The sequence below is a fragment of the Scyliorhinus canicula genome, chromosome 3 (assembly GCF_902713615.1).
Source record: "Scyliorhinus canicula chromosome 3, sScyCan1.1, whole genome shotgun sequence".
Lineage (NCBI taxonomy): Eukaryota > Metazoa > Chordata > Chondrichthyes > Carcharhiniformes > Scyliorhinidae > Scyliorhinus > Scyliorhinus canicula.
This window is the reverse complement of record NC_052148.1, coordinates 149,029,549-149,048,533: the sequence shown is the minus strand read 5'-3', so window position 1 is coordinate 149,048,533 and position 18,985 is coordinate 149,029,549. Positions and strand designations below refer to the sequence as shown.

The following is an 18,985-nucleotide window of genomic DNA, read 5'->3' as shown; positions in this document are numbered from 1 at the left end:
AACTGAGAAACGTCACAATTTTTAGATCCTCCGGTGTTTAATTCATTGAGATGAAGTTAAAATCTCTTCATATGAGTTCCAAGCCTCTCATTCTTCATCTAATGCTTGCATGGCGCCATCTTTACTGCTATTTCGGATACCGGCTCCCAGGGTCCGTTTTATATGTATAAAGCATGTGGCCTCCTAATCCACAATGCGAAATAATTTTTCTTTTGCCTGGACCATCATTTTTTTTTAGTAGTAGCATTCGAGTAGTAGCTTGCACAGAATCAGATTTTTGAATCCCTGTTTCCCGCAGCCAGTTTCACTTCGCCACATGCAAGATCTCTCGGGGCACTTCATCCATAGAGTCATAGAGGTACACATCAAAGAAAAGGCCCTTCAGCCCATCACGTCTGCGCCATTCATATTCAACCACCTAACTATTCTAATCCCATTTTCCAGCACTTGGTCCATAGCTTTGTATGCCATGCCATTGATCAGCCCACCTGACCAACATGTGTATATCCTCCTGTAATCTAAGGCTATCCTCCTCAAACTTAATGATCATTCATTTATTTAAACCATAGACAACAACGGTCCCAACACTAACCTTGCGGAGCCCCACTGGATACAGATTTCTATCCCCTGCTATTTCCTCTCTTGTCTCACAAGACAGTCTGGGATACATTTTATTCGGTCCTGGATATTTATCTACTTTTAAGCCTGAAAAACCTATCAGAATCTTCCCTTTGTCTATGTAAGTTCTTTAATTTTATCACAGTCCTTCTCCCTGATTTCTATATCCGTATCGTCCCTCTCACTAGTGAAACCGACAAAGTATTCATTTAGAACCCTACCAGGTCCCTCCGTCTCCACGCACAAGTTACCACTGTGGTCCTTCATGGCCCCTACTCTTTCCCTAGTTAACTTGTGAAAGAACTTGGGATTTTCCTTTATTTTACTACAGTATCTTTTCATGTCCCCTTTTTTGCTCTCCTAATTTCCTTTTTAAATTCCTCTTGCACATTCTACACTCCTAGGAGTTCTGCTGTTTTGAGTCCTCGATATCTGCTATAAGCCTCCTGTTTTCTCTTTTTATCCAATCCTGTACTCTCCCTATTTCCTTCTTGAATATGTCCCACTGTTCTGTTCAGATTTATCTAAAGGTGACTGCTCTCAATCCACTCTGGCCAAATCAATGTAATATTAAAATTGTCCATCGCCTAATTTGGAACATTGATTTTGGGTCGATCCTTGACCTTTTCCATAACAAACTTGAATCTAATGAATGCTCCCCCACTGATGCTTCAACCACTTCTTTGGCTTTGTTACCTAAAACTAAGTTCGGGGTCACCCCCTCTCTTGAGGGTCTTCTGTGTACCGGCTTAAATAGTTCTCCTGGACCTATTTTAAGAATTCCACTCCCTCTAAACCTTTCACACTATGACTGCCCCAGGTAATGTTGGGGAAATTGAAGTCCCCCACTATCACTACCCTATTACATTTACACGTCTATGAAATTTGCCTACATATCTGTTCTTCTATTCCTCTTGGACTGTTAGGAAGCCTATAGAACACTCCCACCAATATGATTGCTCCTTTTTGGTTTTAAAGTTCTACCCATAAGTCCCCAAATTTTCGACCCTTCTAAGCTGCCATTTTTGTTATTGTTTGTTGGGAGTTGCAGCAGCCCATTAGCAGACAGGATGGTCCCATGTGCTCTGTTTTACTTCAGATATTATCACTGATTGGGCAGATGGCCTGTGTTTAACATTTCACAACTGGAATTTGTGCCCAATTCCTGAAGGATTGAAGCTGGCAGTTGGTCAAAAATGTGAGAAAGTTACCAAGATCTCTGTCCTGACATATCTCTGTACTGACATATCTCTGTACGGACATATCTCTGTTTCTCATCTTGATACATTAAAAAAAATACCCTCTTAAAAAGGAGGTTCATTCTTAACAGCTGCTCTATTTACCTTTTCAGGTTCTACAGCCTTTGTGCACAATTCGTGTGCATCCGTGTAGTAATAAATATATCTTTTTTTTTACTTTAGGTATTCGCAGTTTTATTCAGAGGAGGAGTTCTGCCACTATAACATGTTCAATCACTATTTCTTTGGGGGAAAGGTAAGCATCAGCTTGTATGTGATTGTATTGGTACGTTGCTATGCAAAGTTTCCTTAAAGAACAGGAAAGTCAAATAGAAATTTGTTTGTATTAGTTCCCCGTTTTCTATTTAAACAAAGCTTTCTTTTATAGAAAGTATCTTAAAAGTAATAATTAGCCAATTTAGCACATTGGATCTCCTTGCCAATCAGCAATCCCCACAAAGAGGCGGAATGGTGAAGCAGTGCCATTAATTACAGAGGGGTCTGGGAGCTGAACAATAACTCCCTGAATCCAGAAAGATTTGCAGCCCTTAAAACAACCAGCAACATTACAGTCCAGAATTAAAGAACACTTTTAGTGCATGCAATCTTTTACTGCCTGTCTACCCATTTTCCACACACCTCCACCTACAGATCTTCGTTTCTCAATCTTTCTCAAGTATTTCATTTTAAGTTCCGAGTACCCAATAATTTTTTTCCAATTAAGGGGCAATTTAGCATGGCCAATCCACCTCTTTTTGGGTTGTGGGGGAGGGCAGCCAGTGTACTGTGGTGACATATTCTTTACATTCACAACGTGCAGCTATTTTCATTTAGATGTATAATTGACAGCTTGTTCACAATTCTGCAACAGCAGTTATTTTGCAATTTGGCCAGTAAAATATGTTATATTAATAATGCTTTTTGCATATTCCACTAAAATCTTAGAAATGTGAGCAGCATCTTAGAAATGCATCAGTATCAAATGGACAACAAAGGGATAATTATTCTGTAATGGGGGGGGGGGGGGGGGAAACAAAGTCTTGAAGCAATGAACATATGCAGGAACATCACATGAAGTATTTGTCCTCATTCAATTTATTCCTATTATCTTGTGTAATTTGCAGTTTATGTTAGAGGTTATTTTCACATTTGCTGCATTTTACAAACCTGTGTAGAACAAGCTTTTGGCACAATAGTTTTGATGTATTCTATATACTGGGTTTCAATAGGCCTCTGGAGAATACTTTAAAACTAAAGTAGTTCTCACCCAGAAGCTTACATTTCTGCAAGCCCTTGTTTTTAAATGAGCAAATTAATAGCGAATTTTGCTAGGGACCATCTGAAGTGTACTAGAACCACTAAAGGTTTGCTAATTTTGTAAAAATGCCTTCTAGTTGTATGCTCAGAGTCCAGATTAAATAATTTGCTTGCACTTTCATTTCTACTTGGCATTTTATTGACCTGAATCACTTTCTCATCCTTTTTCTTCTCAACAAAATCCAATTAGTCCCTGTAAAGCCTCTTTTACACTGGCACTGTTTTAGTTGGATTGTGGGATCGTTCCCAAAATTTACACTGGCAAGTTGGTTTCTAATTCTGGCGGCAGGCTCACCGGTCCCATTCTTCATGTGTCTGATTCACTGGCTGGGTTAAAGGAGTCAGATTTAGCAGTGCACATGTCGGGTACCAACGCACCATGTTCTCTCTTACGTTCAATGCTCTTGTTCTCCACAGCACATCTGGTTGTTGCTTTAATCTATATATATTGTTTGAATGAAAGCCTTTAATCAATTCGCAATTTCTATCATATAAATGCTTCATTTTGTGTGATGCCATTCCATCTAAATTCCATGGTTACTCCTCAATCTTTAAATAAAAATAACAATCCTTACTCTTTGAAACTTTGCCCTTGAGAGAGCTTGTGTGCTCTCTCGTGCTTACCCCCTCCCCCGTGCCTCATTAAAAAAGTAAGTTACCTATTGATGCAGATACATTATCAATTGAATTTTCTTTGATGCTTCAAGCACTATTCATCCTTTAATCTTGTTTATCTAGTGTATATTTACCTCCAATTTGTCGATTCTTGCTGTGGCATCACTTAGACACCAGGCAAATGGTTGATTAAGCTAGGTGCCTGGTATTGCTAGAGTTCCATTCTAGCTAGTCAATTCCTGACTTAAGTAGAAACAAAATTAAGCACTACAGAAACAAAATTAAGCACTACAGAAACTATCTGACATAATTTTTTTGTTTGCATACCTCTTCTGGTAATTACACCAGTTGTAACTTGTCACTTTTCCCATCTATTTGATAATAGAGCAGAATACTATATCTTGTATTGCTGAATACTCTTGTGTGGCATGCAAAATTAAATTTTCTCTTACCACGTTCCCTTTGTCACTGTCCAATTTTAAGAGATTCTGCGCTCTTTTCTGTTGGTCTCAAGATTGATTGTACAATTGTCACTACCGTCTCTGTTCTCTTCAAATTCTTAGACTATAAAGCAAACAGTACAAGTGTTGCAGCACTTTTATACCCATGCTCTCATGTTTTCTATTGTACTGCTCCTACTTTGCTCCTCCTCTGATTCTGTAGATCAAAGGGAGCATTGAGATCCAACCAATCAAAGCGCATGTGAGGGTTAAACTGTAGAGAAGTTTACAAGTGAAATATTTTTATTTCATTTCAGTTAAAACTAAACGCTTATAGCCAGCACAATCAAGGTGGATATTTCGAAATTGTATAAGGAACTTTGGCTTTGAAATTGCGAACTGGAGGGTTTAGTCTACTAAAACTCTGATTGTTTATTTGGTCCTTTGCAATCAGGATTGCAATTGTTTTATTTGGTTCTTTACAATCGGCATTGCAAAACAAGCAACATTGTCTGATTTTTGCCTCCTGACAACACTTAACATGTTGCTGCCAGGACAGAATTGGCTTGATGTCTTGATGTTGGTGATGAAGAATCATAATGGACTTTTTTATTGACTGTGGTATGTCAGTTTTAATTCATATTTTATGACGTGAGTCACCTTTTTTTTGTATTTATTGTACCTCATAATTGGGATGTGATTTGGTGCACTGTTGCACCTTGTGATGAATCCTGTAAATATGTATTCTTGTAACACAGTGCAATTTGCTCCTGGTAACCACAGTTTTGTATTAAAATCCCAGAGGCAGTGAAAATGTCCATTCCTGAGCAACAACAAATCTAATGTAGTAAAATGTTTTTTAAAAGTTATGCTAGGATTATAGGTACCACTAGGAAGGTCTGTATGTATTGCTTATCTGAGAGCATCTGTGGAGAGAAAATATGTTGATGTTTCATGTCATTTGCCATTAATTCCTGGTGAAAAGGAATTCCTGGTGATAGCTACATTCAAACCACTGTAATCGATGAGGCGAAGTTAACTCTCTGCATGCTGTTTTGAAGGAATAGCAGTGAATGTGGTGTACAAGGTATTCTGTAAAGCTGTCGATGAGGCACAACACAGGAAAAAAACTGGAGAAGGTTGCAAATTATGGAATTAAGGGCAGGGTAGCAAATTGGAATGAAAATTGGTTAGAAGGACAATTGTGAAGTGGTACTATTTACACCAAAATGTAATAATTCTAGTTGTATACATGTAATAATTGAATGGTGGAGGACAGGAGAATTTGGTGTTCGGGTTCACAAGACTTTGGATTTTATGGTCAAATCTACAGAATAAAAAAAAGTCAAGATTGAATCTATAAAACAAACGGCACGGTGGTGCAGTGGTTATCACTGCTGCCTCGCGGCGCTGAGGACCCGGGTTCGGTCCCGGCCCCGGGTTGCTGTCCGTGCGGAGTTTGCACATTCTCCTTGTGTTTGCGTTGGTCTCACCCCCACAACACAAAAATGTGCAGGGTAGGTGGATTGGCCACGCTAAATTGCTCCTTAATTGGGAAAAAAATAATCTATATTCTAAAGTTTTATTAGGCAAGAGTTTGGGGTACCATGTGCACTATAGGAAAGGTGCTGCAAAGGAGGATACAGTTCAGATCCTATCACATAGTACTTGGTATGAGTACATGCAAATGTAAGAAATTTTGTAAAATATGGGGTAACTTTCATTTGAGATTACAGGGTGTTTGATACAAATAGTTATCGGGAATAGATATTTAGGACAAAGTGTAGGAGAAATATTTTTGCTCAGATCTCTTTGGGGTTGTGGAATGTACAGCTGGATTTGGTGATTGAAGGAGAGACCGTTCTAGACTAGGTTAGATAGCTGCCTTAAGGAAAACTAAATAAATAGATATGAGAGTAGGCTGGGCTCATGGGATTCGACCAGCAGAACTACACCCACATTGATTGATTGGATCAAATGCCTGTGTCCAAGTTTGAAATTCTTCATAATTCTTTCTAATTTTTCACCACAAATCAGTTAACTGCTTAGGATGACCAGAATTCACATTGCACCAGTACTCTTTACCCTGCCAAAGCATGCTATTCTATTCTGAACAGTCTCTTCTCTTTGCCTACCCATCCCCACTTTTTGCATCATCTTCAATTCAATTTTATAGTGCCTCTATTATTCTGCTGCATCGCACGACTATTTAGAATTTAGAACAGTACAGCACAGAACAGGCCCTTCGGCCCTCGATGTTGTGCCGAGCAATGATCACCCTACTTAAACCCACGTAACCCGTATACCCGTAACCCAACAATCCCCCCCCATTAACCTTACACTACGGGCAATTTAGCATGGCCAATCCACCTAACCCGCACATCTTTGGACTGTGGGAGGAAACCGGAGCACCCGGAGGAAACCCACGCACACACGGGGAGGATGTGCAGACTCCACACAGACAGTGACCCAGCCGGGAATCGAACCTGGGACCCTGGAGCTGTGAAGCATTGATGCTAACCACCATGCTACCGTGAGGCCCCAATTTGTTAATGCACTACAAATTTAAAAGGACATTTTCTCCCGGCTTGCAGCCACATTATTTAATAGTTTTGGGATATGGGATGAGAATTCAAAACAGTTTTTAAATTTGTAAAACTAAGAGTGATAGCTCTGACCAATAGGTATCTTTTATTTCAAAACAAATTTTAATTTAAACACAGAATTAGCCACACTAATATCAAATAAATAGCTTTCCAATTAACAGTTAAACAGTTCTTAAATAGTAAGTTACACCTGCCACTAATTCCAATTAAGCAACCCAAATATAATACAAAATCCGCTCATAAATAAAGTTAGAAACCAGGGTTACTTGCTTATCTGTACAGACCTTTGGGGAGAGAGACCCTTTTTCCGGAACAACCTGAAAATCCTTTGGTTTTGTCAGACACAAATCCTATGGAAAACTGCTAAAACTACTGATGGACCTATTCCGCCCATTAATTAAATCATCTGTACCCCACCAAGATGTCCCATCGCCTGCTTAGCTTGGACTAAACACCATCCTTTAAATTATAAACACCCCCAGGGAATCTCCTGCAATCAAAACAATGTTCCATTAGCCATCTCTCTGTAAACAAATAAGTGGTTATAATCAACAATTACCTCGCCTCTTATGACACCTTAATTACATTTTTAGTAGACACATTGCCTTATATATATTTTAAACTAAGGTTTTTAATAAGATTGCTGCAAATCATATTTAGAAAAAAATCGATTCTCCTCGTCTCATCCTGGTTCTTGGTCAATTACTTTCTATCTTTGTCCTCTGGTTTCTGGTTACCCACACTGGTAGAAACAGTTTCTTCCTATTTACTCTCTCAAACCCTCAATGACTTTAAATTTCCCCTCAGCCTTCTCTGTTCTAAGGAGAGCAATCCCAGTTTCTCTGGACTTTTCACATAATTGAAGTCACGTACAGTTCCTAACTTATTCCTCAGGACCATGCTGATTCCTTTCTCGCATTTCTCTCTACCATCACACAGTTGGGTCCAAATACAGAGACTCATGGAGCTTGAACAGATGGCAATAAAGCAGTGTGTTGATCGAGCTCGTCTTGTATCACGTCAGCACTGCATTGTTATGATATTGCCATCTGCTTCCATCTCTAAATAGGAGGGAGAAATTAAAGCAGCTTCGTTCAGCTGGAAGTGAATTGAATTACAGTGAGACAGTGTGTACAATCAATATTGTTAATTATTTCACGGCACTCCCTCTGAGCCATGTCCAGGAACAAATTTGAAAATAACTGCTTGTGAGCAAAGCCAAAGATTAGAGTATCTTTTATGCAGTGATTTAATTTGCACGTTGCACCAAATTATCTTCATCACTCCATTGTTTCCAAAAATAAATACACTTCATCTGGATCTTTTCAACATCTACAATTATCATTCTACGTGAGAAAATATTTTATTCCCATTACATATTTATAACGTATTAATGCTGTTGCACAGTTAAAAGGCAAAGCAATCGTCATAAAATTATAACTTTTTTATTCATTATGGGATGTGGGCGTCGCTAGCTAGATCAGCATTTATTGCCCATCCCTAATTGCCCTTGAGAAGGTGGTGATGAACTCCCACCTTAAATTGCTGTGTAGGTACATCCACAGTGCCGTTAGGGAGGGAGTTCCAGGTTTTTGACCCAGCGACAGTGAAGGAATGGCGATATGCTTCCAAGTTGGGATGGCTTGGAGGGGAAACCCAGATGGTGGTGTTGCCATGTGTCTTCTGAATGGTAACAGTTATGGGTTTGGAAGATGCCGTCTCCAGAGTCTTGGTCAGTCCCTATGTACAGTGCATCTTGTCGGTGGTGCACACTGCTGCTACTGTGCATCAGTTGGGAGGAATAATAATAATAATAATTGCTTATTGTCACAAGTAGGCTTCAATGAAGTTACTGTGAAAAGCCCCTAGTCGCCACATTCCGGCGCATGTTCGGGGAGGCTGGTATGGAAAGTGAATGTTTGTTGAAGGGGTTCCAATCAAGTAGGCTGCTCTGACCTGGATGGTGTTGAGCTTCTTGAATGTTGTTGGAGCTGCACTCCTGACTTGTGCCTTGTAAATGCTGGACAGGCTTTGGGGAGTCGGGGGTGAGTTGCTTGCTGCAGGATTCCCAGCCTCTGACCTGCTCTTGCAGCCACAGTATTTGTATGGTTGGTCCTGTTCAGTTTCTGGTCAATGGTATCCCCTCCAGGGTGTTGATAGTGGGTGATTCATGGTTTGATTGTCTCTTATTGGAAATGGCCATGTCTGGCACTTGTGTGGAATGAATGTTACTTGCCACTTGTTTGCCCAAGCCTGGATATTGTCCAGGTCTTTCTGCATTTGGGCATGAACTGCTTCAGTATCTTGAATGTGCTGAACATTGTAGAAACATCGATGAAAATCCCTACGTCTGACCTAATGATGGAAGGAAGGTCATTGATGAAGCAACTGAAGATGTTTGAGCCTCGGGCAATTATGTGTCAAAGTACAAATGTTTTTTTTTTAAATAATTTTTATTGAGAAATTTTGATTTTATACAACATTGACGCACCTTAGTAAAATACCGAAAATAACAATAATATTAACAATCATATACATTCGCCCCATCCCCATGAACAACCCAGCATTTTAACAACAACGCAAATTAACACACTATAGAGTTACAGAATAAACACTACAATAATGCACCCCGTACAAATGTTTTTAATACTTGTTTCATCTATCATTTTTTAAAAATGTAGTTGTTAGTAAAGCTGTCCGAACCTGTTTGAAAATTGCATATGTGCCTGTCCCCTGATTTATTTTATTAACTTTTCATAGTCTGCCTCTGAAGCATTTCAAACATTCTTGTGCCAAGACAAGGGAGAGTCTATTATCATGGTGACTGACCCACCATTTGGCGGCTTAGTGGAGGCTCTTGCCCACAGCTTCAAGAAGATTGTTGGCGTATGGAAGACTTCACGGAATGAAAGTATGGAATCTCAGTACAATGTGTCTGTACATGTATGGTGTAGGCATATTTTGCATTTGGGAACATTTGGAATTTGAGTAGGGCAGACAGCTCCTGAAATACACTTATTATTTGATTGATGCATTAAAGGAGAATGTCCTATTTGGTGTCCTTCATCTCAATTCCAATTATCTGTACACTGTATCCATTGGTACTTTTACCTCACCATATCTGTCTAACTTAGTCTTGGAAACTAATTGTCATTATATTGATGGGGAAGTGCATTCCAGATTTCTATCACCGCTTGTGTGAGAAAGTACTTCTTAATTTCACTCCTCGATGGCTTAGCTTTACTTTAAGATTTTATTTCCTTGTTCTTAATTCCCTTCTTTAGGAAATAGTCTCTGCAAATCATTTTAACATTGTCAACATGTTATTCTTAATTCCCTAAGCCCTGGTATCATTCTACATGCGCTGTACTCTTTCCAATGACATTACTGCACACACTCTCCAAGTGATGACGCCCCGCTATGGGGGCTCTGAGGACTCCCCCTTTTTTTTGGGCCTTCCCGCATCCCTTTTGGGACCCCTGCCCCTCTCAGGACCCCACCCTTTACCCCCCCCCACCCCCCCACGCATCATATCTCCACCCTCCTTTCATGGGCATGGCTCCACCTCAGGCCCTGAACAATGGACGTGCCATCCAGACAACCCGAGTTCTACTGCTGGCTGCAGTGCCAGGGTGGTGGCAGCAGTGCCGAGATGCCCACTCTGCCCTGCTTTTGACCACCCAGGGGACTCCGATGGCCCAGGTGAGCTCCTGGGTGCCATTCCACCTGGTCCACATTTGTGTGAACCAGTACTGAACGGTGCCCGGCTGGAGTCTCCCTAAGGAGGCAGCTAGATGCCGGGAATCCGATAGATACCGGGTCAGCATGCCTGGTTTTTAAACCTACTTAGGCGTATGTGGCTTAGTCCCACCCATTGTGGGTGGGATGCTGATCACAAAGCCTCAAGAGTTCTGGGTAGATCTCACTAGTCATACTGGCTGTTGGGAAGCCCGTGGGGGAGGCCTCTTCATCTACTGGCCATGTCGTACTCCTGTTTGTGTACAATGCGGCCGGTAGATTGCACATCCGTTTTGAAATCTATTGCAGCTATGGCAAAAATGAATGAGCTAATGAGTATTGGGGATATTATTGGGTAGGAGAGATGATGATTGAAGAGGAAAGTAACTGCCAATTTATACTGATCTGAAAGGGGCTCTAACTGGTTGTTGATTCAGGTCAGTTAGTTGGTTTGTTGACTGACATTGCTTTTGCTCTGATCTGATTTTGGAAGCCTTGAGTCGCCCTGTCAGCCATTTACATTTCTCAGTCTTGCTTGCTTCATCTTGATGGTAGACTTGTTAACATAGTTTTTCTTATCGGTCTGTGAGTTTGCCAGCCAATGAGACAATAGGATATAGCACCTTAAATGGTGGGTGCTGACAGCCGAGTGCCTGCCTTCTGGGATCAGAATAAATTCAACACCAGTGTAAAAGCAGGTAAAATTAACCTTTTTACACTGAAATGTGAGTGTTTTTAAAGAGGGTCTGGTTTGCGGATCTGTAGTGGGTTCCCCTCCAGGTAGTTTAGTACAACCTGAGCTAATCGGAATGCCTTGATTCCTATGTTGAGATAGTCACGGCAATGCTACCTGTTTCAAACCTTTACCCTGGTATGGGTTTATGTGGATAGATAGTGAAAGAATTATGAATTAGTCCCACTCTCTGTGCTGTTCCCAGTATCCTGAAGATTTTTCCTTTCCAAGCATTGATGCAGTTGCCTTTTGAAGGTTACTGTTGAATCTGCTTCTGCCACCCTCACAGGCAATGCATTACAAATCATATGAACTTACTTCAAAAAAATAAATTCTCCTCTTCTCCTGCCTGGCTTTTTACCCTTCAAAAGATAAATTTTAATATCATTTTAACCTCTATCAAATTGCCGCTCAATCCCCTCTATTTAAGGAATATCGCCTGTCTTCATAATTTACTCCTCTGAGCCTTACCCGAGAGCACAAGGTTTCCCAACTCTGAGAATGCATGGCAACTGCTATCATTTCTGGTTCGACTTTTGTTTTATTTGTTCAGATTTTTTTTAAAAGGGGGAAGAATTTGCAGCGATGTATGTAAATGGCAGTTCTTATTTTGTTCTCATTCTGAGGAAGTTGGTACTTTAATACCTTCTAATTATGTTTTGTTTTCATTCAGTTGATGATGCGGAGTTGCCAATATTTTGGATTTTCCCATACTTTTTTGAACCTCGCATTCTGCGATGTTTCCCATCTTTGAGCATGCTGGATTACCAGGTGAGCAGCTTCTCCGTATGTTTGGCGATCCCACTAACTGCAAATGTTATACTTCATTGTGATTCAATCCAAGTTTAAAGTTAGATCAGCACACAAATTGCAACATGTTACTTTGCAAGTGGTGTTTTCTGATATGGTTCAAATAAGCTGAGGTAGAGATGAGTAAACATGTAGCCCTAGATGGGCTGAGCTTATTTCGGTGGGAAAACTGATGGTTCTTCCTGAACAGGGGAGCTTGAAGTTCATTTGCCGGACCATTAAACAGCCAGGTGAGGAAACTGTCAAACTTTGCCCCAGTGCAATAGTCTGGTTATTGTGAATGGACATCAAACGGAGACACACGTGATATGCCATTCAGTCTGATGCTATTATGTTTATATCCCATTTGGGCAATCGGACTGAGGAATAGAGCAGTGTTTACCTCCCTGCATTTCTTAACCTTTTACTTCAGAACGACCATATAGATTAGCCCTTGGTCATGCTCTTGACGATTGGAGAGGGTATTGTGGGGGTAGTGAGAGGAAGTGCTCTCATTGCAAGCCTGGAATTCCGAGCTGTGAAAGAGAACTGTTTTGACATTGTTTTGTATTTCAGAGCCTGGACTTGCACTGTCACTGCTCTGCACTGAGAAAGTACCTCTTAAAGAAGTCTTTCAAGCCACAATTTGTATGCATCAGTCAAGCAAGGTTTCTAAATTCTGGCCTAGGATATTTTGTCCAGACGTACCAAACAAGGATAGTTTTGGGGCATCCAGTCATAATAATCTTTATTATTGTCACAAGTAGGCTTACATTAACACTGCAATGAAGTTACTGTGAATATCCCTTCATTGCCACACTCCAGCACCTGTTCTGGTACACTGAGGGAGAATTCAGGATGTCCAATTCACCTAACAGGCATGTCTTTCAGGACTTGTGGGAGGACACCGGAGCTCCCGGAGGAAACCCACGCAGACACGGGGCGAACATGCAGACAATGACCCAAGCCGCGAATCAAACCCAGGACCCTTTTGCTGTGAAGCAACTGTGCTACCGTGCCGCCCATGCAATGTTTATAATATGTTAATGAACGTGTGACCAGCCCTTGTTCAATTTTGCAAATTTATATGAGTTTCTCATGTAAATGTTGGATGCACTAGGGTCTTTTTGAGCAGCATGGTGCAGAGTCTGTTCACCCTGCCATTTTAACTGCAGTCTGTGAAGTGGCATACAAAACTATTTGCAACTGTGTAGACTGATTTCAGAATGACTCAGTGCCAGAAGATGCCAAACAAAGTAAATTTATGTAAATCTTTAATGGTTCCTTTTGTGGGCCAGGAGGATCAGTAATACTGCTTTGGGGCCTCACAAGGAAACTTTGCCGCTTCCACGCTCAGCATTTTTTTCCATTTCTCAAATGATGACTGTTTACCTCCCATCGCGAGCTTTTGGGCCCGGGACCTTTTCCTGATGGGCCTTCAACCACTTGAAATCTCACTGCCGTCTGCTGCTCTCCACATTGGGATTAGGAGATAGGCATTCTTGGAAAATTGTAATCAACTAAGATAATGTTATAATGTGGTTTAAATAATGTTTGCCTCAGGCTGGTAGGGCTTTAGCAGCCTATTGCTTCATGGTAAAGCTTTTAACTCCTTCCTATAACCAGTTCCAAAATATTGCAGGATTGGTGAGCACCCATGTGTGGTGCCTGTGCTACGAACACCTGTTTTGATTAAGCTCCTAGAAATGGGGCTGAGATGTTCATGTTTTCATATCAACTGTAAATTTGGCCCTTTCAAGTGAAATTCCCAGATGTTGCTGAATTCACGACAGTTTTGAGCTGCGGCTCTCTCAGGAAGTTTAATGTAGCAGAAATAGATTTTTCGTGCTAATTGTCTTTTTGCCTTTTCTCCCCTGAAAATATTGGCTTTCTGTTGAGCACTGCACCCGTTCTTCATGCGCAGAGCTTGAGGCTAAATTGTTGTTCTAAACCTGGTAGCTCGGGTTAGGCCACTTGTCACGTTGCCTTTTAGAGTACGTGGGAAGAACTGGAATTTCTACATAGCTACGAGAGATTATTTCGCAAATGTGCCCTGAGGCACACTCTTGATGCTAGGGATTACAAGACAGGAGCAGCTTTTAAAAGACTAGTGTGCTCTTAACAGGGAAAGCTGTAGCAGGAGTCAGAAAAATTGACTAATTGTTTAATTTCATAGAGTGCTACATGCGGGCAGCTTTTCATTCTGGGCTGGAGACCGAATACAGATGGTATATCTATCAAAGCAAAGTGTTTCTGCGACCGTAGGGTCTCCCTCTGGTTTAAAAACTGAGGTAGCAACTGCGTGGCTGGCGGGTAGTAACCAAGTCATTTGTACCTGGCTGTAAAGATGGAAGAAATGTGATGGAAACGGTAGAATGTTTTCCGTCAACATTCTTTTGCAGGAGTCAGCTTGCTGTTTTTTTGAAAACAACACAGCCAAATAGAGTCTTTGTTTGGCAATGTGAGACAATCTACTGTTTCTTAGAATTTACTTTATGTAGATTTTGAATAGTTTTTTTTAAGGGCATTACAACAGCAAAGTTTAAACTGAGCCAAGGCTGAAAGATGAGATGATGTGCCATGAATTTAGTTTCAAGGAATCCGTGATCTGTAAATAATATATTTATTGATTTGCCAGTGGGGGATTTACAGTTTGTAGCTAGTGCACATCTGGAGCCATATCAGCTGAAAGAATAGATGGTAGCAGATAATCAACAATAATGATTTTGATTTCAGGTGGATTATGATAACCATGCATTATACAAGCATGGAAACACTGGTCGAAAACAATCTCCTGTGCGGATATTTACCAATCTTCCTCCTAAAGACATTATTTTGCCTGCAGAAGAAGGGTACAGGTAAGTTCATGCATTATATAAGCATGTCACCTGGTGAAAATGTTTCCGTGTTCTAATAAAATTCCTTTAACTTGAAATATCCTCAATCAAAGTGACAAACTGAGTAAAATAGCTCTCATCGCAAATGTTTTACAATAAGTCATCAGGGAATGCAACTATGTGCTTTATGTTCCATTCAGTGTAATGAATATCAGGACTGCAGCTTCCCAACCTCCCAGAAAAATCTCAACATGTCCTCAACATAGAATCCTTGAGTGCTACAATGCAGAAGGAGGCCATTCGACCCATCAAGTTTACATCCACCCTCCGAAAGAACACCCGACCCAGGTCCACTCCCCCTTCCACCCCACCCTATCCCGTAACCTAATCTGCACATTCTTGTACAAGAAGGGGAAGTTTAACATGATCAATCTACCTAACCTGCACATCTTTGACCTGCTCTGAACTGATGTCATGGGAAATAAACCAAGAATCAGAGAGGAAGACATTCTCAAGAACAGAGAACTAGTAGGAGAAGACCACATGGTCCATCAAGTCTGCTCTGTCATTTAATATGATCATGCTCATCTTGAACTTCAAATCCATTTTCCTGCCCACTCCCCATATCCCTTGATTCCCTGTCATACCAATGATCTGTCTCTCTCAGCCTTAAATATATTCTACCATGGAGCATCCACAACCCAAGGAGGTAGAGAATTGCAACGTCTCACAACCTTTTGAATGAAGTAATTTCTCCTAATCTCAGTCCTAAATGATCGGCCCTTTATCCTGAAGCCGCCTCTCTGTATTTTAGATTACCTGACGGGCAGAAACCATCTCTTCATGTCTATCTTGTCAAGATCCTACAGAATCTTGTTTGTTTCAATGAGGTGACCTCTAATGCTTCATATCTCCAGAGAACATAGGCCCAATTTACTCAGCATCTCATCCCAGTGATTGATTCAGTGAACCTTTGCAATACTGCCTCCAATGCCAATATATCCTTTCTTAAATATGGAAACCAAAACTGCACACTGTATTCTAGATGTAGTCTCATTAAAGCCCTGTACAATTGTAGCAAGATTTCTTTATTCCTGTACTCCAATCCCCTTGCAGCGTGTGTGTATATATTATCTTTTACAAAATACAACAGCATATAATTTGGGACTGTCATGACACTGTATCTACTTCAGTCAGTGTTTTCTATCTTTGCGTGACTCACTTACTTTATAGGTTGGTAGTTAACTTTAATCAAGTAATTCAATCTTTATAATTTGCTCAGGTTGGTGAAGCAGTTTTCCATTTAGAAACACAAATGCATATTCCCTGGCTTTTAAATTGCACTTTTACAAATTCCAGTCTTTTCCTCTAGGTTCTGTTCACTTTGCCAGCGATATATATCCTCAGCAAACAGACACTGTGAGAAATGCAACGCCTGCACATCGAAAGTAAGCATGTTTTGTTTTCTTGTGCCCCACCAGATTGGAGGCAATTGACAAATGATTTGACATATCGCACCATTCTGGTAAATTATTCCAGCAAATGAAGCAAAATATTTGAGAAGCCCCCAAAGTTCTTTGATAACTGCCTTGGAAACGCTAAATGGTGCTACAGGACTGACCTGCACCACCAGGCGACTCGCCTGATGAAGGAGCTGTGCTCCGAAAGCTAGTGATTCGAAACACACCTGTTGGACTGTACCTGGTGTTGTAAGACTTCTTACTATATCCAGCATGCTTCACAACTGGTACTGGATGAGCAGAAATTTCCTCCAATTAAATATTGAGAAGGTTGAAGTCCCATTCTGTCTCTCTAGCAACTACCTGAGACTGAACCAAACTGTTAAGTGTTGGTGTTATATTCATAGAATTTCTACAGTGCAGAGGAGGCCATTTGGCCCATCGAGTCTGCACTGACCCTCTGAAAGAGCACCCTACCCTAGGCCCAAACCCCGGTCCTATTTCCATTACCCCATCTGGGGAAAATTAAGCATGGCCAATTCACCTAACCTGCATATCTTTGGAATGTGGGAGGAAACCGGAGCACCCAGAGGAAACCCACACAGAATGCAGACACGGGAAGAATGTCCAAATTCCACACAGGCAAGTCACCGAGGTTGGAATTGAACCCGGTCTGGCACTGTGAGGCAGCAGTGCTAGCCACCCTGCCATCCCAACATGTGCTTCCGACCACTTATTCTCTTAAGGCCACCTATTTCCACCTCCATAATATTGCCCAAATCTGCCCCTGCCTACACTGAACCAGTGCTGTAACCCTCATTCCAATGCATTCCTGTCTGGCCTCCCATGTTATAATCTGTAAATTTGAGGTTATCCAAAGCTCTGCTGCCCATGTCCCAGCACCAAGTGCTATTCACCCCTGTTCTCATTAATCTACGTTGGTTGCCGGGTAAGCAACAGCTCGATCTTAAAATTTGTATCCTTACATTCAAACGCCTCCATTTTTAAAAAAAAATTTTGCGTAACCAATTCACTTTTTCCAATTAAGGGGCAATTTAGCGTAGCCAATCCACCTACCCTGCATATCTTTGGGTTGTGGGGGTGAAACCCACGCAAACACGGGGAGAATGTGACCCAGAGCCTGGATCGAACCTGGGACCTTGGCACCATGAGACTGCAGTGCTACCACTGCGCCACTGTGCTGCCCTTTCAAACACCTCCACGACCTGGCACCTCCCTGTCTCTGTAATCTCCTCCAGTCCCACAACCCTTCATGGTATCTGCGCTTATCTAATTGTCGCTCCTTGAGCATCCATAGTTTTAATCGCTTCATCACTGGTGGCAGTGTTCAAAACTTCTTCACATCTTGACCTCACTTCCCTTCATTGTAATGCTCCTTAAAACCTACCTCATTGACCAGGATTTTGGTCACTTGCCCATATATCTCCACATGTGGCTTGATAAATGTTATTTAATAACTGTTGTGCAGAACCCTGGGACATTCTGTCACCATAAAGGAGCTATATAAATAAAAGTTGTTGTGCTTGTTGTATATTGTGAAGTTGTGTTTTTAGCAACTATGGGCTGAATTTTTATGCAGATATCCTTTAGTTTCTTTTGAGTGCATGTTCATTGCCTGGAAAATTGCTTTTGGTGCTGACTATGGCCTCTGCTTACTGATGAGATGTTTCTCTTCAATGAGAGAGTCTTTCCCAGTGACCCCCGCACCCAGTCCATGATTTGTGGATTTGTACTTGCTGCCTTCCATGCACACCTTTCCCAAATTTGTATACGCTGTTGTCAGTTTGTACCAAAGACCAGAGGGAAGTAACTTGCCGCAAAAAGGGAGAGAAAATTAGAAAATACTCTCTTGAAGGCAAGGTTTCATATCTCAGCTTCTATCTTCAAAATGACACAGGAGACAGTTTGGAATGATTGGCAATCAATTTAATTGGGGCTTGAGGTGTGTGGGACAAGGAATCTTCGACAAAGAAACAGAGGTGTTGGTGACACGGTCTTGAGATGACTGTATTTGAAATAAAGAGAGATTGATCATAGAACTGGTATATTTGAAGGACCTTTCTCGGTGTGGTCATTTCCTCACCACTTTTAATCTTTTATTGGAGAATGTATTTTTAAAAATAAATCTAGAGTGCCCCATTATTTTTTTCCAATGAGAGAGTAATTTAGCGTGGCCAATCCACCTACCCTGCACACCTTTTGGGTTGTGGGGTGAGACCCACACAGACACGGGGAAAATGTACAGACTCCACAAGGACAGTGACCCGGAGCTTGGATCAAACCCGGGTCATCCGTGCTGTGAGGCAGCAGTGCTAACCACTGTGCCGGCTGTTTGTATTGGGGAATGTAAATGATAACCCATAATAAAATGTATTTTCTCTGAAGTTTCTGGTTTAGCTTAACGCTGTTTTATATTCCTATTAGGATGGCAGGCAATGGAAACACTGTCAGACCTGCAACAGATGCGTAAAACCATGTGAGTAGAACTCATTAGGCAGTTACACTGTGTTACTGTTTCCAGGGTCCGTTGACTAGATGTGCAGGCAGTCAATGTACAAGAATATTTAATCCAC

General features: G+C 41.2%; 2 protein-coding genes across 4 annotated transcripts in view; one reads left to right on the top strand and one right to left on the bottom strand.

Annotated features, from left to right (window-relative positions):
• si:dkey-219e21.4 (nuclear factor 7, ovary) overlaps positions 1-4,397 on the bottom strand; it is a 32,447-nt gene extending 28,050 nt beyond the window's left edge. The window contains exon 1 of one of the 2 annotated variants that reach the window (XM_038791470.1): positions 4,241-4,397. The gene's annotated coding sequence lies outside the window, so the exon portion shown is untranslated. The remainder of the gene's footprint in view (positions 1-4,240) is intronic. The other variant, XM_038791469.1, reaches the window with a different exon arrangement.
• Positions 1-18,985, top strand: part of zcchc4 (zinc finger, CCHC domain containing 4) — a 101,718-nt gene that overhangs the window by 68,747 nt on the left and 13,986 nt on the right. For both annotated transcript variants that reach the window (XR_005460003.1, XM_038791467.1), the window contains exons 6-11: positions 2,040-2,112; positions 9,595-9,745; positions 11,979-12,076; positions 14,831-14,952; positions 16,304-16,379; positions 18,837-18,888. Coding sequence is in view for 1 of the 2 variants with exons in the window: in XM_038791467.1 (XP_038647395.1) it covers positions 2,040-2,112; positions 9,595-9,745; positions 11,979-12,076; positions 14,831-14,952; positions 16,304-16,379; positions 18,837-18,888 (572 nt within the window). In the remaining variant the exon portion in view is untranslated. The remainder of the gene's footprint in view (positions 1-2,039; positions 2,113-9,594; positions 9,746-11,978; positions 12,077-14,830; positions 14,953-16,303; positions 16,380-18,836; positions 18,889-18,985) is intronic.